The sequence below is a fragment of the Mus pahari genome, chromosome X (genome assembly GCF_900095145.1).
Source record: "Mus pahari chromosome X, PAHARI_EIJ_v1.1, whole genome shotgun sequence".
In the NCBI taxonomy this organism is placed as follows: domain Eukaryota; kingdom Metazoa; phylum Chordata; class Mammalia; order Rodentia; family Muridae; genus Mus; species Mus pahari.
The window spans coordinates 139425308-139451733 of NC_034613.1; the positions used below are offsets into that span (position 1 = coordinate 139425308).

The following is a 26426-nucleotide window of genomic DNA, read 5'->3' on the forward strand; positions in this document are numbered from 1 at the left end:
TGTGTGTGTGTGTGTGTGTGTGTGTGTGTGTGTGTGTGTGTTGACTCATTTAATTTTCAGCTCATATTTGGGCAGTGATACTAGTGGGATTTTATGTGTTACTATTACTAGGAGACACAGTCTTAGAGCAAACTCCCTGATCCTCTGGCTCTTTGTAGTCTTTCTGCCACCTCTTGAGCAATGTTCCCTGAGCCTTACCTTAGGTTTAGGCATGTTCTATAGATATATCCATGCTGATAGGGATACACCACACTCAGCTTGGATTTGTTGGGATTTTCTCCAATGGTCTCTGTTGCAAACAAAACTTTTCTTGATGAAGAGTAAAGACAAATGTTATCTTTCGATGTAAGAATAGTGTTTATAGATTGTTCTTAGGGATAATGCTGGTTTAGAGAGTTAGTTATTATAGATTCTTCTCCAGTAACTATGGCATTACAAACACAAAGTCATTAGCTGTGTTTCCAGTAGCTGACATGGTCTCCCTCTTGTTGAGCTGAGTCTCAATTCCAAGTGAAGAATATTTTATTAAAGCCAGTGTGTGCATACCACTACTGTATCCTTAGAGTTATTGTGCCATGAATGGTGTTATTATAAACACATGAGAATGATGGCACCCTGTTTTATGACAAGGCTCTATTAGAAAACATCTATACTATTAAAAGCTTTATTATTTGGAAAGCGTAATGGATTAAACTGATAGTGTTCTAGCTTTACATCTGGAAAATTTTGATTTTTCATTTCATACCTTAATGAAGCTGAGAAAAAACGCAAAACAGTCACCACACCTTGGACTGAGGAACCCCGACTTTTTGCAGATCAAGGAGACGCCCCAGGTGATTGCTTCACTCTTTAATTAATATACATTAGATACTATATTTGCTGTGTATTGAATAATGTAATGTTTTCAGGTGGAAAGGCTATTTTCTAAGAAAACAAATTCAGGAAACAGCACAATGATGAATTGGTAGAAATTGTTTATTATAATAAGTTTTTCTTTTTGAAGAATTAGATTGTTGTCTTAGTCAGGGTTTCTATTCCTGGACAAAATATCATGACCAAGAAGCAAGTTGGGGAGAAAGGGTTTATTCAGCTTACACTTTCCACATTGTTGTTGATCACCAAAGGATGCAGGACTGGAATTCAAGCAGGTCAGAAAGCAGGAGCTGATGCAGAGGCCATGGAGGGATGTTACTTACTGACTTGCTTCCACTGGCTTGTTCAGCTTGCTTTCTTATAGAACCCAAGACTACCAGCCCAGAGATGGCACCACCCATAAGAGGACCCCCCCCACTTGATTACTAATTGAAAAAATGCCCCACAGCTGGATCTCATGGAGGCACTTCCCCAACTGAAGCTCCTTTCTCTCTGATAATTCCAGCTTGTGTCAAGTTGACACAAAACTAGCCAGAACAATTGTATTCTGAATATGATTTAATTTTAACTTTTCTCCTTATCCTTTCCTCCTTCAAAAACATCCCATTTGTCCCATACTCCTTTCTATCTATCTATCTATCTATCTATCTATCTATCTATCTATCTATCTATCTATCTATGTTTTTGTGGCTGTATTTGTGGTACCCAACTGTGAATTGGTGTTCTTCCATGAGGATTCCCACCGCTCCCTTCCCCATCTCTCCTCAGTTTTATATAGCCCTTTGAGTATGGTGGAGACCTCACATGCTTTTTTCTCTGTCCAGCTTGTATATGTATTGCTGTGATCTTTTTCAGCTCATATTTCGGTACTGCTGTTGGTGATATTTTATGTGTTATTCTGGATATTACTAGGAGACACAGTCTTAGAGCAAACTCCCCAACTCTCTGACTCTTTCCAGTCTTTCTGTCACCTCTTGAGGAGTATTCCTTGAGCCTTACCTTAGGTATAATAATGTTCTGTAGATAAATCCATTCTGATTGGGATACACAACTGTCACCTTTGATTGGTTGTGGTTTCCTGCAATCATCTCTGTCTTTTGCAAACTAAAGTTTTCTTGATGAAGAGTAAAGACTCCACTTGTCTTTGGGTATAAGGACAGTGTTTATACATTGTTATTAGGGATTATGCTGGGGTAGTGTACTAGTGTTTGTAGATCCTTCAGTAACTATGGCATTATAAACACAGAGTCATTAGCTGTGTTCCCAGTAGCAGGTATGCTCTCCCTCTTGTTGAGCTGAGTCTCAAATCCAAGTAAAGTGTAAATAATGAGTATCGTGACATATCTCGTGAATATGATGATGATAGTCTATGTTATGACAAGGCTTTATTGAGCATGTGCAGAGCAGTATATAAGGTTTAGTATTGGGAAAACATAGTGGATTAAACAAAGTATTGTAGCTTTACATGTCAATAATTTTTGTTTTTCATTTCATACCGCAATAAAGCTGAGAAAAAACGCAAGGGCGAAACAGTTACCACACCTTGGACTGAGAAACCCAGACTTTTTGCAGATCAAGGAGGAGCCCCAGGTGATTGCTTTGTTCTTTTTGTTTATTATTCTATATTATTCATTATTTATTTTATGACTGTTAAATAATAGTGTAATTTTTTCTGGTGGAAAGTCTCTTTTTACCAGAAAACAAATGCAAGAAGCAGCTCAGTGGTACATTGTTAGAATTTTGACTGTGCTAAGTCAAATTTAACTGTTTATTATATTTTTGAGAATTAGACTGTTTTCTGATTAAAATTTAATTTTAACTTTTCACAGTACCCTTTCTTCCTTCCCAAACCTCTCATTTCCTTTTTCTTTTCTTCACAAGATTCATAGCATCTTTTCTCACAGTTAGTGCTTGTATTTAAGAATATCTATGTACAAATAAATATATTAACTATTACCTAATAGTTAAGTGTGTGTGTGTGTGTGCGCGCGCGCGTGTGTATGTGTGTGTGTATGTGTGTGTGTGTGTGTGTTTGTTTATGGTTGAATTTGTGACACCTGGAAAAAGGGAGTTGTGTTCCCATCTCTACTTTTCCCAGTTTTCCTCAGTTTTATATAGTCCTTTGTATAGGTTTAAGTCTGCATGGACTTTTCTCTGTCTAGGTATGGGTGTACGTGTACGTGTGTGTGTGTGTGTGTGTGTGTGTGTACTTGCACATGTTAGTGCATGTGTGACAGAGACAGAAAGATTGATTCATTGATTTTCATTCAACTCACTTTTTTGGCAATGACATTTGTGAGATTTTCTTTGTGAGATTTGGTGCTGATACTACTAAGGAGACAAAGTCTTAGCGCAAACGTCTAGGCTCTCTAGCTCTTATGATCTTAGTTCCTGAGGCAGTGTAGTCTTATATTATGTACAGTAGTGTTCTGTTAATGTATCCATTCTGGTTGTGCTTCACCATGCCGTTTTTTTTGGTTGTCTTTTTATTACAATCATCTGATTGCATCCCAGCAATCAGATATTTCCCCATTGAAGAGTAAAAACTACGGTTACCTTTGGGTGTAAAGACAGTGTTTATAGAAGGATGTTAGGGATTATGCTGGTTTAGTAAATTAGTTGTAGATTTACTTCCAAAACCCATAACATTTTTATACAGAGTTTTAACTGGGTTTCCAGTGCCAGGTATGCTGTCGCTCTTGTAGAATGGATCTTAAAAGTCCAAGTAGAGAACTGTTGGTTACTTTCAAGGTATGTGTACCACTACTTCATCCTAAGAATTACCATACCTTGGTTTTCAATTGTACATCTCACCAGAGCAAAGTGAGAACTTTTCTATCACTAATTTATATTAAGAGCTTTATTATTTGTCATATATATCAAAATATAGTATGTTCTAGCTTTAAACAACTAAGCTGAGAAAAAAACCCAAGGGCAAAAGAGTCACCAAGCCTTCTAAAGATCAAGCCATACCATTTCACTTCGGAGTAGCAGGTCCAGGTGATTGCCACACTTTGCTTTTCCATATTACTTTACAAGATGATTTTTGTAGATTGAAAAATGGTATAGTGTTTTCTGATAGAAATATTTATATTTTATTAGGAAAACATACAAAAAATAGCAAAATGATAAATTCATAGAATTTTTCTTTGTGCTAAGTCAAATTTGACTCTTATTATAAGTTCATCCTTTTTTATTTCATGTTTTGAAAGAGAAAACTCTCTTTTTTGAAATTATAATTTAATTTCAATCATTCTCCCTACCCTTTCCTTCCCCAAGACTTCTGTGTACCCCTCCATCTCTCTGACAGAGTGTATGGGCTCTTTTGTCACTAATTGTCAGTACTTGTATTCAAGAGTATATGTGTATATATATACTGTCCTAAATGTAACTTACTTAGTCTGTATAAAAGTACCTGTATGTATGTTTACATGGACTAGGTGGTTTATTTCACACCAGACGGTGAATTGTTGTCCTCTTCCCTGTGTTGTCTATCTCCCTTTCCCAGCTTTCTTCAGTTTTGTATAGTCCTTTGTGTAAAGTTGAGTCCTTATGAGCATTTCAATGTCCAGTTTGTATGTGTATTGGTATTATTCCTGTTTAGCTCATGCTTGGACAGTGATGTTGATGAGGTTTTATATGTATTTCTCCTGATATTATTAGGACACACAGTTTTAAAGCAAACTCTGTCACCTTCTGGCTTTGTACAGGATTTCTACCTGTTATTGGTCAATGTTCTCTTATGTGAGAGTGTTCTTTAGATATATCCATGCTGATTGGTTTCCACCATTCTCTGTTTAAATTGGTTGTAGTCTATCTAATGGTCCCTATGTATGCCAAGTTTTCTAGATGAAGAGTGAAGACTATAATTATCTGTATAAAGACAAATCTTCATAGATTTTTGTTATAGCCTATCATTCTTTAGTTAAATTAGTGTTTGCAGATAGTCCCTCTAATAACCATCACTTTCCTAACACAAAATTTAAAACTGCATTTTCATTTTTTTGTTTTTCATTTTTTTCAGTTTTTAAAGAAAAAAATGGTTTTTCATTACCAGACATGTTTTCCCTCATGTTGAGTAGATTTTATGTCCAAGAAAAGAGGTTTTTTGTTACTGCTGAGGTATGCATGCTACTACTGCATTCTTAGAGTTATCACATCATCCTGTGCATTGTTACACATCATGTAAGCATAATGTGATCCCTTTCAAGAGTATGTTGCTTTGGAAGCTTTGTTATTTAGCATGTAGAGTGGAAGATAATGTGTTCTAGCTTTAAATGTACACAATTTTTGTTTTCATTTCATAACTCAACAAAGCTGGAAAAAAATCCAAGGGCAAAAGAGTCACCAAATCTCGTAAAGACCTAGCCCAGTTTTTAGCAGATGAAGAAGCAATGCCAGGTGATTGTTTTGCTTTGTTTTTCTTATATTGTTTTTCAAGATGATTCCTCACTGTTGAATAATAGCATAATGCTTTTAGAAACAGGGGTTTTTGTTTTAAGAAAACAAATACAAGATGTAGCACAGTGATAAATTTCTCTGTTATAAATCAGATTTGTTGGCTATTTTAATAAATCTGTCTTTTAGAGAATTAAATTGTTTCCTAATTATGAAAAATTACTGTACCTAAAATTTCATTTTGACTGGCATTGTTTAAAATAATGTTTTATTTTTAATGGTTTGTTAAAAATTCATACCTTATATTTTAACCTTACTGTGTTGTCTCCACCAACTCTTTCAATGTCTGTCTTTATCTTGATTTGTACAGGATATCATGTTCCTTCTCTTTCTTAACAAATAGGAAATGTTTTTTAAAGGTGCCTAATTTGTGTTTACATACTACTGAACATTGTCCCTGCCATAGAGTGTAGTTGATATGCATCCTATTATTCTATTAAAAAAACTTTTTTTCTTTAGTAGCAGCTATCAATTTTGAATGTAGATTCTTAGCTAAGGGTTTGTATCTCCTTTACCTCATCCATACTGGTATTTTCTCTGGCTTGAGTTTGTGTAGGTCCTGTGCATTGTGTCATTTTCTTTGTTAGTTTGCAAGTGTGCTTCCCTGTTGTTTCCTAAAAATACTCATTCATTAAATTCCTTTTCTACCTCTGTTTAGAATTGGTCTGTCTGATTTCCCACATAGATAACTGTATTTTGAGGCAATGGGAGTGATAACAGACATCTCATTTATGACTGAACACTCCAAAGTCTCTTACTTTCTGCAAGTGGTCATGTTGTAGGTCTTTTTACTAATTACCACTAAAAGAAGCTTCTCTCAGAGGGCAGAGTAAATCACAATGATTATTGATCATTAGTAATCAATAGAAATACGTCATTCATTACAAGTCATTTTATATACTGTGTCCACTTACCAGAATGATGCTAGTAGGATTTTACCTAGGATATTTGACCTATCTTGCCTCATTACTGATACTAATTTTTGTTTGATTACCGCCCCCAACAGTGCATATATCTTGCAGACAGGTGGTTATTGTCACTTACTCAGTTTGTTGAGATTGTGGTCACTTTTCTTCTCTGTTAGCATGTATAGCATCTTTTCATACTTTAAGCCATAGCCAGTTGAAATGAAGCTTCCTTTTGTATACCAGTTGTTTTTTACACATTCCCTGACATAATATGTGGTGTGGTATTATGATTAGAGCTGTAGTGAACATGGATCTGCAGGGATCTTTGTAGTAGAATGTAGAGTCCTTTGAGTATATATATATATATCTAAGAGTGGCAAGCTAGAACTTGAGGTAGATAGATCTCCGTCTTTTTGAGGTACCACCACACTGATTTACATAGTAGCCTTACAAGTTTGCGCTTCCACCAGCAATGGGGGAGTATTCTCCTTACCCCACCTCCTTGCCAGCATAAGCTGTCATTTGTATTATTAATCTTGGCCATTCTGGCTAGGGTAAGGTAAGACTTTATGTGTTTTCCTGGTGTATATGAATGTTGATCATTTTTAAAGGGTTTCTTGGCCATTTGTGTTTCATCTTTTAAGAATTTCATTCTGTTCTATATCCTCCCCCCCCTTTTTTTTTTAAAAAAAAGGGGGTAATTGTTTTCTTGGTGGTTAGGTTTTTTTAGTTCTTTGTATATTCTAGATATGCTATCTCTCTGTCAGATCTACAGTTGGTAATGAGTTTCTTTGCCTTGTCTTGTCCTTTTTGCCCAAATCATTTTGTCCTTTGCTGTACAAAATCTTCTTAGCTTCATGTTATCCCATTTATTAATTTTCATTTTAATGTATGACCTACTGGGTCCTTCTCAAAAAGTCCTTTGCTGTGCCAGTGAGTGTTTGCCCATGGGATGGGTCTCAAGTTGGGCCAGTTCTTTGTTGGCCATTCTCTCAGTTTCTGTTCTATCTTTGTCCCTGTATTTCTTGTAAAAAGGAAAAATTTTGGTTCAGAAATATTGTGGATGGGTTGGTGTCATCATCCCTCCCCTTGGGGTCCTGCCTGGCTACAGAAGGCAGCCTCTTCAAGTTCCATATCATATCCCCATTGCTATATTTCAGAAAAAAAAATGCCTGTAACTGTAGACTTATATTCAGGTCTTTAACCTTATTCCATTGTTCAACGTGTCTACTTAGTTGATAGATTTTTAGTTACTTCTTCTATCTCATTGTGGGTTATGAATCTATTTAAATTATATTTGCTTTATCTTGATTTAACTTTGATTACATATTTCAAGAAATGTGTTGATTTCTTTTAGACTTTTAAGTTTAGTAAAGTATAGATTTTTAAAGTAGACCTTTATGATTCTCCTTTTTATCTCTAATTTTGCTAGTTTGGATCTTGTTTAAAATAATTTTCATGATTAATCTTTGGGAAGTTTTAACAATAATCTGTCATAAGATGATATTTTACTCTATCATTTTCTTTCATTTTTGTTGCTAAGCTCTTTTCTCAGCTCTTAGTGTGAGCGGTACAGAGGAAACACCACTTTCTTCCTCTGAACAACCAAAGTCTTCTACCTCTGGGAAAACAAAGTCCACCTCCAAAGGGGCTCGATCTTCAAGGAAGTCTCCACCAACAAGTGTTGTGCAGCCAGTACCAAAGACCAGCAAGAAAGCAGGAAAATCTAAGTCGACTAGAAGTACTTCACCCCCTAAGAAAGGCATTACTATTAAAATCGTCCTACCAAAAAAGAAGGATGGAAAGTCTAAAGAAACGGTTAGTCATATTTCATGCTAATCTGTAAGTCTCCATATTACAGAGTTTTTAAATTCAGTTTAACAATTTACTAAGACTATGCTGAGGTGGGTTTTTTTCTGTTTTTGTTTTTTTCAGATGTTAAATGTATAATAATCTTTTTGTCTTAGTTAGGTTTTCTATTTTGATGAAACAAAAGCAACTTATGAAGAGTTTACACTTTTGTACCACAGTGCATTATCAAAGCCAGTCAAGGCAGGAGCTAAAACAAGGAAGAGAGGGGAGCTGGAGTTGGGATTCAAGCAGGAGTAGTATGTAAAATAAAATTATCACTAGACAAACTTAACTAATATTGACTGGTGATGCAAGAATGAAAAATACATGTTTTGTTGAATAAAAGAGAATCAAATGTGAAAAACTGAGAATTAAAAACTAAGAAAGACTAAGTTGAGATTTTTTTTAACATGTGTAATTAGTCAGGAGGAAAAGAGGGAAAGATATATTGGGGCAAGAAAATACTAAAGAAAAACGTGTACAATCATTGTTAGGTTTATATTTTAGATATAAATACATAAACTAGTTACATTATGAAAGCCTGAGTGTGAAGGATAAGGATCTATCTGTTTCAACATTTTATGTAAATGGTACAGTATGAATTTTTATGTACGAACTATGGAAAGTTATGGATGAACTTCTATTCTAATGTAAAAAATACAAAGTATATACAATGGATTTTAATTATTCAAATAATCCCTCAAAAGATAGGATGAGTAGAATAACAACAAGAAGAATGAAAGAAACAATCAGAAAGCACATAATAAAATGGTTTACTCAGACCAAAATATAATAATAGTTATATTAAACATTAATACATTATAAATTAAAATGTAGAGATTTTAAAACTAAAATTTTAAAATGATTCAAATATATAATGTCTATAAAATGTGCATATTAAATATAAAGGCCAAAATCTCAGCAATATTATCTTGCACATCTAGTATCTCAGTGGCATATCAGTATAACCTTTGTTTCAATGAATGCTTACCACATGGTAGAAAATAGTATCATCTTGTTTTTAAAATACTGTTATTTCTATTTAACACATCTAAGTTTTATAAAAATGAGTATTAAATATTTGTAAATATATTATGATAAAACATACGACCAGGTTGTTCTAAAGCAATAACAATAATATTTTAATGGTAAAAATCAATGAACTTGAAATTTAATGTGAAATACTTTTTAATTCATTTGAAAATATATTCCTGTATATAACTGTATTCTTCATACCTTTTATTTTTAACAGGAAGAAAGTGTTCCAGTTACTTCTACATCTTCAGCTTTAAGTTCACTAAGTTCTTCATCTGATAAGAATTCTGCGGGGCCATCTAAAATACCGATGTCTACAGGTAAGTTAGTATTTTCAAAACAGTGATAAAGTTTACATATTTTATTCAGCACTAACTTCAGTATTGTTGAAGTCCTGGAAATATGTAAAGTACTAATCCTTTTTCCTATTCTGATAGTTCAGTTTAATGTTAGGCAAAACCTGTCTATTTAAATCCATGTCACCTGAAAAATCAATATGTCACATTTTAAACGTGTCATTATTAAATTCTTTCTTTTCACAATATTTTGTCATTTTTATTGTGTGTTTTCCAAGGTAACTCATGCTTTTTGAAAATAAATTTTTCTGTCAAAGGACCTGGTGATTTTAAGTTATTTTTATATATTTGAACAAGCACAGACCAAAGTAAATTCTTTTTACCAACTCCTATACATTTTTTGAAATTTTTCCTATTTTCCTATATGAGCTTTTTGCCTACACTTGTATCACTGCACCATGTGTGTATGTCTAGTTCCCAGAATAGGGTGTCTGATCCCCTGGGACTACAGCTAATAGACAATTTTAAGCTACCATGTGAATGCTAGGAAGCAAACTCCAGCACCCCTGGAAACAGCAACCAGTGTTCTTCACCATTTGAACCATCTCTCTATCCCCCTTCCTGTTTAAAAAATTATGTCCTATTCTTTATATCCTTAATTACTACCCTCATGCTCTTATATTTCTTCTTGCTTACAATTTTTTCTTTCTCACTTAAAGGAAATTATTTTTCAAAATATTAATTTTTTCAAAGACTATGTTTGTACCCCTCATTTTTATTATTTCTGATTTTTAATGAATGCAACTTGATCTATCTAATCCAAGAATTTAAAATCTTAACCTTTTGAGTACTGACATGAAGTCTAGTTCTGACTTAATATGATGGGTTCCAATCAAAACACAAGTGCCCCCAAATTATTGTATAAAACTACCTCCAGGCTTTGTATATAACGTGTATACAAAGCTGTACATGAATTTTATGCTCAGGCTTGTATCCCATCGACAAGTTATCTCAGTATATTTATATTAATATTCTAGTCCCAGTGATTTCCTCCAGGGGTGTTCAACATGTGTAGTAGACAGACGGCAGAATATTGAAGTCCTTCTTTTGCTTTACTTCCTGAGTGTGTCTGTAACATTAGTACCTTGGGTTGAGTGTTTAATCATGATTTCATTTTTATGACAGATCCCTATCCTTCCTCCAATTGTTGGGGCAAGTCAAATTGTCATATATTTCAACACAGTGAAGTTTTTCAGTACAAATTAAAATATGCTAAAATGTTCTTGTTTTAAGAAAAATAAACCTGCATTTTTTTAGTATGCATTGTTTTGCAGTTGAATTTTGTGATGAAAATATCTTCACTAATACCATGATTATAAATGAGAAATTTGTGTACAAAGAAAAAAGTTTAAAATTTTCTCAATAAGCCTAGGCTTATATAGAAAGAACATTTTTATTTTGATATTTAAAATTCACATCATTAGAATTTACTATTACATCCTCAAGTCACTTGATTATTTTAGAAAATGCAATTGACATACACTCTTGGTGATTTACAAGATAGCCATAAGTGAGTAAGGCTAGGAGTGACCCCCCTCCTCCCAGGCCCTTCCTCACACAGCTCCTACACCTCTCTTTCTTAGACTTCACCTCTGAGAAGGGTGAAGTCCCCCATTAGTACCAATCCACCCTGGTACCTCAAGTCACTGTAGGACGAGGTATATGTTGTCATACTGAGGATAGCCAAGAAAGCCCAGTTTTCAGAGGGAATGCATGTTTTTTGCACAGTGATGTAGGGTGGGTAGAACTCTAGGAGGAGATGGGGGAAACATCAAAACTTAAAGACATGAGACTACTCTTTCATTTTTGTAACATTTCTTGTATAATAAACTAAAAATGATTTTATGATGCCCAAGTCTTCTCAATCATACATTTTATATAATCAGTTTGAATAGTATTCTAAAATGTTGGGTAAACATTTTTTTTTACTATTTGCATGTTCAGTACTTTTGCATAAACATGTTACTCTATCAGACATGGTTATTAATCTGAACTATATTTAAGTTTCCTTTAAATGAAGTCATGAGTATGATATGGCAATTATGTAATATTTTCACAAAATTAATTTTAACTCATCTAATTATTAATATATATTTCCTCTCAAGTCTGTGTGTATATAAATAAACATGGAGATTGTGGCCCCTTCCTGGATCCACAGAAGGTTCAGCAACTACCTAACCACTTCGGTCCAGGCCCTGTGAATGTCATTCTTCAGCGAACTGTGCAGGCCTGTGTCGATTGTGCCTTTCAGACCAAGGATGTGTTTCTATTTCTTAAATCAGATAATAGAGGAGGAGAAATGATAACTGGTATGCTAACCTAATTCTTTTTCCATTAATTAATTTACTTATTCACTCTAAATTCCAGTCATAGCCCCCCTCCTCCCAGGCCCTTCCTCACACAGCTCCTACCCCTATTTTTCTTAGACTTCACCTCTGAGAAGGGTGAGGTCCCCCATTAGTACCAACCCACCCTGGTACCTTAGGTCACTGCAGGACTAGGTATATGTTGTCACACTGAGGATAGCCAAGAAAGTCTAGTTATGGGGACAGGATCCACAGGTAAGCAACAGAGTCAGGGTAAGCCCCAAGTTGTTGGGAAAACCTGATCAAGACCAAGCTGCACATCTGCTACATATGCGCAGAAGGCCTAGGTCCAGCCCTTGTATGCTCCTTGGTTGGTGGTTCCTTCTATGGAAGTCCCCTGGGGCCCAGAATAGTTGACTCTGTTGCTCTACTTGTGGAGTCCCTATTTCTTGAGGGTTCCTCAGTCTTTCCCCAAATTCTTACACAAGACTTCCCAAGCTCTGTGTAATGTTTGGCTGTGAGTCTTTGCATCTCTCAGAGGACAGTTATGCTAGGCTTCTGTCTATAACATAACAAAGTATTATTAATAGTGTCAGGGATTGGTTCTTTCTTGTGGGATGAATCTCAAATTGGCACAGTCATTAGTTGGTCATTCCCTCAATCTGTGCTCCATCTTTGTCCTGTACACAGGACAAATCCTATGTCACACAAAAACCAAAATAGATAATTCATGTCAGTATAATACTATAAATTTAAATAAAAGGTACAGAGTTTTTCTCTGCTAGCTATTTAGGCATAGTACCTTTTAAGAAGCTTTAAAGAACAGTGTGACTCAAAAAGAAACCTTGTGAAGGTAAAGTAAAATGGCTAAAGATTGTAGCTCAGAGTGTACGCCCCTTGCATGTGCAAGGTCCTGAGTTTAGTCTCAACCACCATAAATATTTTTTTTTTTAAATGGAGTAGGAGAGAGGTAATTTGTAGCTGGTGTCTACCATGATTTTATACTATAACCTTTGTACTCATGGGATGTTTAGAGTAGAAAGGTTACTGTAAATCAACCCATTTTTTTTATCTTGTTTGTAAATATTTTAAATAGAAATTGCTGTCAATGCCTTTTAAATTTCAAAACCCAAAAGTAAACTTAAAGCACATTTCCTGAATTGATTCTTCTGTTACTGTATTTCTCATCTGTCTACAAGATAACTGATGACTGACATTGCTTTCCCACTTCATAGCCTTCTTTGATGGGAAAGTTCATACTGTTCAGCTCCCTCCAGTGAATAGTGCATCATTTGCACTTCGCTTTCTTGAAAATTTCTGCCAAAGCCTGCAGTGTGATAACTTTTTGAGTAGCCAGCCTTTCGGACACAAGGCTCACGTTTCTACCCCAACTACAGACACTGATAAAAGCAAACCAGGTAAGAAAATAGAAGGTTTTTTTAATTAGATATTTTCTTTATTTACATTTCAAATGCTATCCCAAAAGTTCCCTATACCCTCCCCCCCGCCCCTGCTCCCCTACCCACCCACTCCCACTTCTTGGCCCTGGTATTCCCCTGTGCTGGGTCATATAAACTTTGCAAGACCAAGGGGCCTCTCTTCCCAGTGATGGCATATAATATATAATATATATTATATACTTAAGAAAGTGTGTGTGTGCACACATGCACATGTTCACATGTTTATGAATATGTGGAGGTTGGAAGCAGTGCACAGGTGGAGTCGGTTCTCTCCTTCCATCCTTGCATGGATTTTAAGAACTCAGATCACCAGGCTTGCACAGCAAGTGTCTTTATCTGCTGACCCATAATATGTTTTTATTTTGCATTTTATACTTAGGAAAAAATGTGGGTATTTCAGAATTTCTCTTTCCTCCTTAGGATTTAGCCACACTGAACTAATGAAAAAAATGTATATAATTAGACTTTCTTCACTTAAAGTGAGAAACTAATTTCTTACTGTATTCCTAATGAACTTGAGAATCAAAGCCATTGCATTATGTTTTACTTCTTTGTGACTAATTGATAGACATTTCCTGTTAGGTTGGGGCATATCTTTAACATTACAAATCTAAAGAAATAAGCAAAGACTATTGAACCCATAAATTATAAAAAATGTTATTCTCAAAATTAGCTCTTGTTACCTGTCTTCCAAAAAACTCTCAAACTGAAAGCTGAATAAAAAGATGAGTGTGATGCTGTCCTACAGAACCAAAGGTGATATTCTTGTATCCAATCTCTACAGTAAGAAAGCTGTCTGAGCTTTCTGGCCAATATTTTGGAAATAAAGTTTGTTGTTCTTTCATATGACTATGGCAGATAACCATTTTCTTGTTATAGCAGATTTTATATGTCTTTAAAGTAGCTAAAATTTCCAGGTATTAAAGCTTCATTGTTTTCTGGCCAAATCCTGTCAGTTCTGGAACTATAGAGTACTAGCACATACTAAATTAAGTCCAATGGTTTAAATTTGTATCCCAGTACTCATTTTCTAGTCCTCATGATTGTTTTCATTTTTCCTCATAAACTTTATTGCCTCTGCATTAGCAAAGTCTCTCCTGTCTGTTCCTTTCTCTTCCATTTTCTTTCTACTTCCCTCATTCCGTTCAGAATCATACTGGACCATTCACTGGTTTAGTAAAGTGATCTCCTACCTGGAATACTCTTTCTAGTTTTTCCCTTCTGGTATAACTGCCAAGGCATCCTTTTGAAATAAAGTTATGATTCAGAATGTCCTTGCATGAAAGTATAGTAGTCATGAGGTATTGAAATTTATCAAACCTGGGTTTCAGTGCTGGCTCTGTAACCTGTATACTAAAAGAACATGAAGTCTGGCAGACCTAAATTTTAGTCCAATGCATACTGTTAATTAGCATTATACTTTTCAGTTTGCCTCTTTGCAAGGTTCTGAGATGTGAGGAAATATTGTACAGCCATATCTATTCACACAGACCTGTAATCTCAAACATGGAAGTAGTTAAGATAGTTCTGTATGAGACACAGTATTGATTGTGTTCAGGTGTAGCCTGGGCAGCTTAGTGAGTGAGAGCCTTTATCAAAAATAGAAGGTAAGTCATCTGGTATATAACTCAGTGGTAGTGTTCTCCCTCTCTCTCCCTCTCCCTCTCCCTCTCTGTCCATGTACATAGGCTAAATGAAATTTAGACATATATCTCTCTAAATTCTTCTAAATTATTGAAAATGCACACGCAGAAACAAGATTGTATGTGTGTGTGTATGTATATATGTATGAATGTATTTGCATGAAAGTACCTACAAAGTCCAAAGGGGGACATCATCTCTTGGAGATTACAGACAGTTTTAAGCTGCTTCATGTGGATGCTGGGATCTCTTCTCTAATGATTTGATAAAGCAATAAGGGCTCTTAGCTGCTGAGCCATCTCTCTGGTCCAGGTGTTTAATATAATAATAAGATTCAGTGAACCTGTTATGATAATCGAATAATTGACAGGTTGATGAAATTATAGTATACAAATTACTTTAAAGCAAATTCTCCATAGAGATAATATTTAAAAATGGCTATAGTAATTGTAACATGTACTTTTTTATTATTTTTTAATTATTTTTAAAATAAAAAACAGAAAATGGGGAACCAAAGGAAAAGAGAAGCCTCAAACGATTGTCTCTGCATCCTCGCCATTCTGCTCCTGTCTCATCTAAGGTTCCCAGAAAGTCTGGGCGAGCATCTAAAGGTAAATAGCATTCACGCACACAGAATTGAAGAACTCTCAGTCACCACCTATGATATATGCTCTTCTTGGTGTGATGGTGTTGAGGGTAGGAAGTTAAATTTACCCAATCTGGCAATTAGTTTATTACTTTGGTCACTTGAGCACTGCATTACTTTCAGAAATGTATATTGTCATGTTTTTACCATTGATTAAAAAAAGCAATTTAGAATGGGCCTTTCTATTCTGCTTTGCATTCTTACAAACTAAGAGAAAAGTGCAAGCAAATGTAAGAAAACAACAATCTGGTCATGAGCAATAGTTCTGAAGAATTATGCTTCTAAGAACTGATGTTTTCAAGAAGCTTACAACTTTGGTGGTAAGAATGGAAAGATACACTTAAATTGTCAGAAGAAACATAAATATGGACAAGAATCAATTATTTCAGAATATTGTCTATTACTATGTATGATCAAAAAGAGCTGGCCATGTACTTTGTGTTAGAAGCTTGTTATTCAGTATAGCATGAATTAAGTGAACTGTTGTTGGAAATAAGATATTTTTCTTAAGAATTTCATATATACTTTTAGTGTCTTTTGATTAAGCCCCACATCATTCCATCTCCGTATACATCTTTACTATTACTTCCCAATTTCATGGGTTCACTCTCTATTATTGTTGTTCTTTAAACCCAGAATCCATATAGTTCTGCTAGCATGTGCATACTTGTAGGACTAGCTACTGGAGCATAGGCTCTGAAGAGCTGCATCCTTGAAGAAAATAAACTCTCCCTCCTCCCACAAATGTCAGTTGCCAGTAGTTCCTTAATTTGTGGTGAGACCTCCTTTCATACCCATGCTGGGATTTTTGTCTGGTTTGATCTTGTGCATAAAGTCACAGCTGTTGTCAGTTTATATATACAATTGCCAAATTATATCTAGAAAATATTGTTTTATTGTAGTTATCCACTTTCTCCAGATCATAACAATCTCTCTGCCCCCTCTTCTGAGATGATCCCTAACCTTGAGGGCACAATATAGTATAGATTACCAATTAGGCTGAGCACTCTGTAATCATTCTCTAGACCTTGATTAGTTATGGGTCTCTGCTATTTTCCATCTATAAAAAAAAAGAAAGAAAGAAAGAAAAAGAAGCAACAGCGTATCTAGGGAGAGTTGAGGAATATGTGCCTAAATCTTTTCAAAAGTCAGTTAAATACTATGTCTACTTAGCAGAATAGTAGTAGTATGTTCTCCACTAGGACCTGTGACGTATCTAGATTCAGGTCCTTGCCCTGTCAAACATGTGTTCTATCTTCTAAAGGCTCAAATACAATCAGAAAATGATTGATTGCTCCCTACCAGTCATACCACCATTGTAACAGTAGATGTATCTTGACAGACCATAATTATAGTAGTTTGCAGGGCTCACATCTGGGTAAGATCAGTGACTACTTTTCTTCCCTAATAGTGTACCTAGCACCATCCAGCACTCTGAAAGCTGGCCAGTAGCTTACAGGTCAGAACTGCTATATTTTTCTATGCCCAATGTGGTATCTTTAGCAAGTAGGGTCTTATCAATTCTGGGTGATAACTAAGAGCAATAGTAGTAGCCTCAGTTATAATATTTAATGGTCTGTGAAGCTCCACTAAACAACCATTTCAAAAGAGGTAACTCTTTCCTGGCACTAAGTTTTTATTTAATATCCTACCATGTCCATGAGAGGCCCAATTTGAACCTTTTATATATGTATATATTTCAGGAAACTTGTACAGTTGTAGGTTTCCATCTGGCTTTTTCAAATGTCCTTAGTGCTAGTTATCTCTCTGAAAATTCTCTTCTACCCCTGCCCTCAACTTGTAACCCACTTAACCCTTTGTGCTCCATTATTTTCCATTCTACTTAATGCCACCTGTATTCTTTGTCCCTTCTTTTAAAAGTACCCACATGGCCCCTTACTGTTTTTCTGACTTCTATAAGTGCCCTAAGTTAAACACACACATATGTGAAAATTCAAAGCTAGAGTTCACACATGAACAAGAATGTGCTATATTTTTCTTTCTAAGTCCAGTTTGCCTTACTCACATTAAATTCTGACTCCATCCAATTTTTATGTGTGTGAATTTCATGAATTCATTTTTCATAACAGCTGAATAATAGTCCACGGTGCAAGTGTACCTCATTATCATTAACCATATATGAGTTGATGCACATCTAGACTGTTTCCATTTCCTGACTCTTGTGAATAGAGCAGCAGTGGACATGAATGAACAAGCATCTCTGTGATAGGATATAGAGTCCTTTGAGTATATACCCAAGAGTGTTTTAGCTGGGTCATATGATCAATCTATTTTGGAGGCTCATCTGCACTGATTTCCATACTGGTTGTAACAGTTTACACTCACCAAAATTGAGTAAGTGTTCTCTTTTCACCATAGCCACACAAGCATTTGTTGTCCAACTCCTTTTTTTCTTTTTTAACTTTTAGCAGTTCAAACTTGGGTAATATGAAACATCAATGTAGCATTAATTTGCATTTCACTTATGGCAAAAGATATTGTAGAGTTTATGAATTTTTCTAAGCCACTTGTATTTTTGTCATTGAGAACTCTTAGTTATATGCCAAAATTCTTAATTGAGTTTTATTTTGTAGATGCATAGGTTTGAGTTATTTTTGTATTCTAAAAAATAGCCTTCTCTGAGATTGTAAAGAATTTTTCTCATTGTGTAGACTGTCTCATCACTCTGATGGTATCCTTTGCTGTACTGAATCTTTTTATTTCAGGAGGTCTCATTTAATACCTGCAACTGTTCCAGTTCTGTTCAGAAAGTCCATGGTTGCATCTAAAACTAGAAGTATATCCCCTTCCTTTTTCTCTAGCAGATTTAGGGAATTGAATCTTACATTGAGACCCTTGATCCGTTTAGAATATAGTTTTGTTCATTCTACATTTCTACTATAGTTCAACCAGCATCATTAATTGAAGATGCTACCTTTTTTCCAATATATAATTTTGGCCCTTTTGTTAAAAATGATGTAGCTTGCCAGGGGTGTTGGCGCATGCCTTTAATCCCAACACTGGGGAGGCAGAGGCAGGCAGATTTCTGAGTTTGTGGCCAGCCTGGTCTACAAAGTGAGTTCCAGGATAGCCAGGGCTATACAGAGAAACTGTGTCTCAAAAAACCAAAAGAAAAAAAATGATGTAGCTGTAAGAGGGTAGAATTGTATCCAGGCCCTAGGCTATATTCTGTTAATTTATGTGTTACTTTTTATGACAGTACTATGTTGGTTTTTTATTGCTATGCCTCTGTAATATTACTTGATACTAGTAATGGTGGTACCTACGTTTACTCTTCAGGTGTTTTGGTTTGTTTTGATTATCCTGGGTCTTTCTATGTTTTCATGTAAGTTTTAGGATTAATTTTGTAAGGTTTTTATTGGAATTTTGATTGAGATTACAGATTGCATTGAATCTGGAGATTCATTTTTGGCAGGATGGACATTTTCGCTGAATTGTACCTACCAATTCATAAGCATGTGAAGTCTTTCCATCTTCTTTCATTTAGTGTCTAAAAATTTTTATTATAAAACAAGCCTTTCACTTCCTTTCTTATACTTATTCCAAGATTATTTATTTATTTATTTATTTATTTATTTAAAACATCTTACCATGTAACTCTAGCTGGCTTGGAACTCACTATATTAACCATTCTGCCCTAAAACTCAAAAAAATATGCCTGTCTCTGTCTCCTCCATCCTAGGATAAAAAATACAGTAGGAAAAACAAGATTTTTCTTATTGTGGAGATTGACCTCCATAGACTCAGATATTTGAATGTGTGGTCCCTAGTTACCATAAGTATTTGGGAGGGATTAGGAGTTGTGGCATTGTTGAAAGAGTTATGTAACTGGGGGTCGACTTTTCACAAGAGAGATCCATATGCTGTTTCTCTCTCTGCCTTTTATTTGTGTTTCAAGATATTTTCTCAGCTACTGCTCAAATGCCATGCCTGCCTGTTGCCAAGCTCCCTGCCATAATGAATATGAACTCTATCTCTATTTAACTATAAGCCCCATATTAAATGCTTTCTTTGGTAAGTTGCCTTGGTCATAGCTGTTTTGTCAGGGCAATAGATAAGTAACTAAAATAGAAGTTTGTACCAGTTTATTGCGATAACAAGCCTGGCCATGCTGGTTTTTGAAGGGATATGGAAGACTTTGGGACTTTGGATTAAGAACACTACATGTTAAAACCTATAAATGCAGCTTAATGAGCTATCCTAGTAGGAGCTTAGAAGATAATAGCACTGAGAGTGATGTGAACCAACTCATAAGATTTCATAGAGAAACAATATTAGCAACTTCTCTAGAGGCTGGTCTGGTGATATTTTGTGTAAGCTCAAGAGATTTCAGATAGAAACAATATTAGCAGGTTGGCTACAGGCTATTCTGGTAATATTTTGGATAAGATTGTGGCTGACTTTTGCCCTTGTCTCAAAATCTCCATGAAGCTAAATTGAAGAGTCTTGGATTAATTTCCTTTGCAGAGGAGATTTCAAGACAGCCAAATATTGTCTCTGTTATGTGGTTAGTAGTGATCACTCTTATGCAAATCTACAATGAAAAAGAACAAGGAGGGCTATAAGAAATAAAAAATATACATATGGTTTGAGGAGAAAATTGCCACCAGGAAATTTTATGTTGGAACTTTGGTTTGTGCTGAAAGAGATAAGGAGAAATGGAAGAAAGGGTGTGGTGACATCTGGGCAAGATCCCACCTCACTAATCTTACAACTTGTGAAAAGGTTTAATGTATTATCTGTTCCTAAAGAGCAGCAACAAATCAAAGCTTATGTAAATAAAATCCAAGGAGGAAGCCAGGTTCTCTCCCAAGCATGCAGCAGAACTTGGCAGCTTTGCCCATATGGTCTGGCTTTAGATTCAAAGACACAAGAGTAAAGGGGTTGTGGAGTCCTCTTACACCATTAAAGAAAGCTTCTGAGGCCAGGAATGTGACAGGGAAGTCCCTGCATGGAGGCCAAGAGAGGCCATTGCATGAAGCTGTGAAAGTGAAGCCTGGACTGTATTGGAGACCTCAGGATGTTGGAGATGACAGAGCTGTAGTATACCTGCCAAGGAGAGCTGCACACAGGGAGTGGAACCAGTTGAAGAGATACATGTGTTGCAGTCAACAAAGCTGGAAGGGCAGTGCCATCTGATCCTTTTGACATCTAACAGAACTACAAGATTTGGAATTTGCCCTGCTAGTGATAGTATTTCAATACTAAGTCCCATTCCTCCCTTTGGAATGGTAATGTGTATTCTATGCCATTGCATGTTGGGTGTATGTAATATCCTTTTAATTTTACAGGGGCTTACAGTTAAGAATCGCCTCTAATCTCAGAAGAGACTTTGGACTTTTAAATAGTCTTGCTGTTGAAAGACTATTGGAGACTTTGGAAGTTGAACTAAATGTATTTTGCATTATTATATGACTACAAGCCTATGGGGACCATGAAGTGGAATGTGAATGTCACCCATAGGCTCATAGAGTTGAATATTTCATCCCCAGTTGCTGGAAATGTTTGAGAAGGATTTGAAGGTGTGGCCTTGTTGAAGAAGATGTCCACTGAGGGTGGACATTGAGGTTTTAAAAGCTGATGCCATTCCTGGTTAGTGTGCACATACTCTCTTGCCCTCCTCTCTTACTCTGCCTGCCTGCCTGCCTCATGCTCATGGATCAGATGTAACCTCTCAGCTACTGCTTCAGCACTATGCCTGCCTATTGCCATGCTCTCTGCCTTGATGGTCATGTGCTCTAGCCCTCTGGAACTAGAAGCTCCCAGACTAAATATTTTCTTTTCCCTTGCTCATGGTATTTTGTCATGGCAATAACAAAGTGCCTAAGGCAGCCTTCTAATAGTATTTGAGCTGGTGAAGATAGTCTCTTTTCCCACTGCAGTGTTGTCTCCTAAGGGACACAGCATGTCTAAAATGAAAAGTTTCCCTGAAACTTCTGAGACTTCATCAGTGGGTGATGCTTTGTATCCTGCACAAACTTCAGTTTCCACAGGTGTTTCTGAGATTGTGTCAAATATCTCAAGTGCATGTGTAGTTGTAAAAAGTCATCTACCTTAAAGACTTTTAAGCACATTAAATTCCAATGGAAGAAGAAAAATGAAGGTATATTCAAGAACAGTTTTTCTCAGTCAATGTGTTTATCTTTTTCCTTAAAGATTCCATGTCCAACTATACCCCAGAATATTTCTTAAAATGCCAAAATTATAGAGGTCAGGTTCTCTTTCATATCATTGCTAGGAACAATTCTGATGTGGCTGTTACTATCTTAGTAGCATCTCAGAACTGAATGGCAATCTGGATCACCAACCATATTTGATACCGATCTTGGACTTTAGTATTTCTCAAGCAGTTTTAAACAATTCCTGAGGTCCTTTGAGGACTCTAAAACCTCTCAAGGCCAAGAAGGACACATTACTTCTCATTTCTGAAGTGCTGTCTTATCTGTTGAGACCTTTCCTTGTTCCAGCCTATGTGTGGCTCTTGGACCAGGTCTCTGGCATCCTGTTTCTATAACCACACCATTTCCCTATTTACCACATCCTCTGTCGTTCTCTTAGATCTACCAAGAAAGGGGGACATCTTAATTCTGTAAAAAGTTGACATAGCTTTTCCTCTTGCTACAGTTTTCCATTTAAGTATTATAAGTACAGGAGAGTAAAGAAATGTGTTCTATCCATTTTCTCTAGACTGGGTCGAAAAGTGAAGGATGAGGAAAGCAGGTATTCTACTTGGCTTTTATATCATGGATGCTATCTGGGAGCCATCCTCATTGTACACATCTATAGGACATTGAATGTTTATTCCTATCCCTCCCCACCTTCTGTAGTATTTTTTTCTGTTTTTTAAAGTGTTATTGTTTAACAAGCATCTAAAGATGGATATCTGTTTCATAATTAATATAAAATGTTATTTCTAAGTATGTTTACTAAATATCAACTTGTGAAAAATATATTTTCTTAGTAAAAGAATTTAAAATATTATTCCTAATGATAGTTATCTGTTTTACAGATATATGAGGAATACTACTGGCATGCCTAGGAATGGAGAGACATAGTAATTACATTGCTTGTTAGTAGTTTATGAAATCATTATGGAACATTATATGCCAGGCACATATTTTATATGGCTACATACATAATACCATTTTTAACTTCCTTGAATAATAGGTATTGGTAAACATTCTCAGTGAAAAAGATCTCAGAAGTCACTTGTCTGTGATCCCCAAAAATAAAGGTAGCTGGGCAAATCCTTGAATCCAGACACTGCCTGCAACTCTAGAGAAGACATAACTTATCGTTTCATTACAAAGATGTTTAGAGTTGTCATTATTATTTTCTTTCAGGTTCTATAAATTTTAGTTTAAGCTGAATTTGTCACTAATGGTCACACAACTACTATTGTAATACCCCCCCCCATTATTTGAATAAGAAAAATTGTTGATCTTTACTTTATAAAAGAATTTCAGTAACAGGAGAAATCAAATCACTTTATTTCAGATATATTTATTGATACCACAGTCTATACAGCCAGAAAAAAGTATGACTGGACTGTGACTTATTCTCATGAGTAGTTTGTTTCCTTTATCATTTGAGTAATAGCTATGCAATGTTTATAATCTCATCTGATTATTGAAGATACAGTCTCAATTTTATTTCAGTAATAGAGTAGTAGAAAGAGAAGATACTAATCTTATTTCAATTTAAAAGTAGTTTTATGCTAGTACCTATATACCTTTACATACAGTCAATCTGTAGTTAACATTTTTTGGAAGATGTAGCTATACCAAATTCTGATGACAGAAACATCTTTAAAACCTAGGTTGATTTAGAAATATGATTAACCTTGTATTTTAATGTTTGTGCCATTGGTGAGTTAAAGTAATGTTCTAATTGTCCTAATTTCCAGATGGTATAACACTATTTATAGACGTGTGCAGCCAATGGCATTACAAGTGTCCCAGGATAGCTGAGAATGTGACCCAGCAGAGTTGCAGATGACTTCATATTGCAGTGTTGCATGTTAGCCACTGTTGGCTACATTATCACCACTTTTACCTGCATTGATGAAGTTGAGCAAAATTCAATTTATTTTTTACGACAAGATAATGGATACCCTGGTTGTGTTTTTTATCCTTTTTATTGAATATATATATATATATATATATATATATATATATATATATATATATATAAACATATTTATTGCTATGCAGTAAAGATTGGAAGATTGGAAGAGGGATTAAATAAAAATTCTGAAACCACTTTCTGACCTAACTGAGCAGGAAATAATTTTGATTTCTTTAATCACTGTGATGGCAATATAAGGGGTAAAAGAGATGCTAAAAATATCTATACTGAATAATTGAGGCAAATGGTCCAAATTATTAATGTCCCTCTCAGTGGGGTTACTGAAATACATTTGATTAAAATAGAAAAATTTAGGGGATTATAAACTTGTTAACTTGAGAGAGTCCCAGCATATATAACAAAATAAAGTCAACTTAGAAGAAGAGATATTAAAAGAGCAGTTTGTGAGAAATTTTTTGGATCTATTCTTGCTTGGAACCTAAGAGGCCTTGGATTGTTATACATGTTTTAAGATTGTTGAAGCTTTAAGGTAACTTCTAAAGTAAAACTGTTCATGTTCTTTGTGGGAGGCTCATTGGTGCACTCTTGCAGCATCAGATCATCTTCATTCAGGCACTCATAAGATTTTACAGTTGGAATCTTGAGACCCTTCTTAGTTACTTAACAGAAGGTTCCAAGAGTTGAGACCATTACTTTCTACCTAACATCTCTTCTTTCAGGATTATGATCAGGTCAAGTATGATTTGTTTTTTTTCCCCCTCCCGTTGAAGCTTCAAGTTATATAGCTGTACCTGACCCCAGTGTCCTGAAACAAGGCTTCTGTAAGGACCCTTCAACCTGGTCTGTGGATGAAGTGATACAGTTTATGAAACATACTGATCCTCACATATCAGGCCCCCTCGCCGACCTCTTCAGGCAACATGTAACGTATCTTTTGATCCGGTTTTCCTGCTGCCCTAATGCCTCTAAATGACCTCTGTGCAGGCCTTTCAGTTTGATACTGAGTTGTATGGATGGTGGGGGAACCCTATCAACTGATCTTTTTCATTTGTGAGAAAGATTACTTTGCCCAACATTCAGGCCTTCAATGATAGATTAATTGCCTAATTCTTTAAATGGGTATCCAAGTATCTAGTACACTAAACAGCTTCAGGTTTTCAAGAGTCGGTATTACAGGATTACCACTCTCATGCAGACCACCCCTTCTTGTAATAACAAATATAAAAATCCTCCCCCAACCTGCTACCTGTTCTACTCTAGGACTATGAGTAGGAGGGGTTGACTTACAGCATATGCCAGGGTGGCCTTCTCGTGATACCCTGTGAAACCAGCAACTCCAGTATGATTTGAATACCAAATAATAGGCTCTATAACATATATTGTATAATACAATAATAAAGAATTTTAAAAGGATTCTTTGTCACTGTTAAATAATGTGTTCACAATATTTTCTAACATAAAGTTATTGATTTAATGTCTCGTGTACACTATTTTATGCGTGCGTGTGTGCACATGTGTGTGCAGGTGCAAATACACATGTGTATTATGTCTATGGGAACCCGAAGACAAAAATCTCAAGTGTCATCTTCAGGAAGGCTATCCAGCCTCCTTTGAGACAAGGTCTCTCACTGCGATCTGGGGTCTCATCAATTACATTACACTGACTGGCCAGTATACCCCAGAGATTGTCATGCCTCAACTTCTTCAGTGCTGGGATTAAAGTAGATGCCACCATGTCTGGCATTTTTACATGGATTCTGGAGATCCAACTCCAGGCTTCATGTTTTCAAGACAAGTGGTTTACTCCCTGAGCAATCCTTCCCAGCCTTCAGTCCCTGCCTCTTTTCAATATTTCAAGTAAATCATTATTTGTTTCAGCAGTTAACTAGCTTCAGACAGCTTACACCTTTCAATACGATGATGAAACTGTAAAACATGTTATAGTTTGCATGGATATTGACATACGCCTTTCCCTTTTCAGAAAGTTAACATGGAATTCACTTCTACTGTTCTCAATATTTAACTATTTATCATAGATATGTAGTAGTATTTTATTTAGTACATAGTAAAGCCAGATGATTTGATATTCTGGACATTTGTTTAAAATACTTGACTAAAGTTTCTTAATTTAAATTTACAAATTATCAGATAATGCTCTGTTATGCAAGTCAGATTATATAAGTTTTTATGTGTACAAATTTATACAATATATATTGGAAATATTTCATACATTCTTATATATAACTAGTTTGATCAGCTATGGAAGAATTCTTACTATATTTTTCTTCTCTCTGTAGGAAATTGATGGGAAAGCTCTGCTACTACTGAAGAGTGAGCTACTGATGAAGTATATGGGGCTGAAACTAGGACCAGCATTAAAACTTTGTTATTACATTGAAAAACTTAAAGAAGTAAACCATAATTGAAAATGTGCAAATTTAGTTTATAGAGATAATTCTCAGGTATACTGAAAACATTTTACTTTAATAGTAGTTTTCATCTCATCAGTTTTTATTTTATAGAATGTTTTTATAGAAATATTTTATAAAAGTTGTAGTACATTTATAGTATACTCTTATTCTTTAAATACCATTTAATATGCTTGTATTAGCATAATTAAAACTGGCTGTTCATTATTTATGTCTTTAGTTATTTTTATTGTGTTTACAAGTATACTCCATGTGGCAAAGAGAAGAAACGCTTTTATTTGGATAAATCTTTATATCTACAACCAAACAGCTAAATCCAAGGGGGAAAATAACAGCACTTCTAAAAACAGGAGA

At 35.3% G+C, this 26426-nt stretch overlaps 1 protein-coding gene across 1 annotated transcript in view; it reads left to right on the plus strand.

Annotated features, from left to right (window-relative positions):
* Window positions 1-26092, plus strand: part of Scml2 (Scm polycomb group protein like 2) — a 72326-nt gene extending 46234 nt beyond the window's left edge. Inside the window, exons 13-22 of the mRNA XM_029534272.1 lie at window positions 756-833; window positions 2380-2463; window positions 5191-5274; window positions 7783-8057; window positions 9343-9445; window positions 11587-11790; window positions 13023-13205; window positions 15389-15499; window positions 24414-24565; window positions 25941-26092. Coding sequence (XP_029390132.1) covers window positions 756-833; window positions 2380-2463; window positions 5191-5274; window positions 7783-8057; window positions 9343-9445; window positions 11587-11790; window positions 13023-13205; window positions 15389-15499; window positions 24414-24565; window positions 25941-26069 — 1403 coding nt within the window. The 3' untranslated portion in view covers window positions 26070-26092. The remainder of the gene's footprint in view (window positions 1-755; window positions 834-2379; window positions 2464-5190; window positions 5275-7782; window positions 8058-9342; window positions 9446-11586; window positions 11791-13022; window positions 13206-15388; window positions 15500-24413; window positions 24566-25940) is intronic.
* Window positions 26093-26426: the final 334 nt, after the last annotated feature.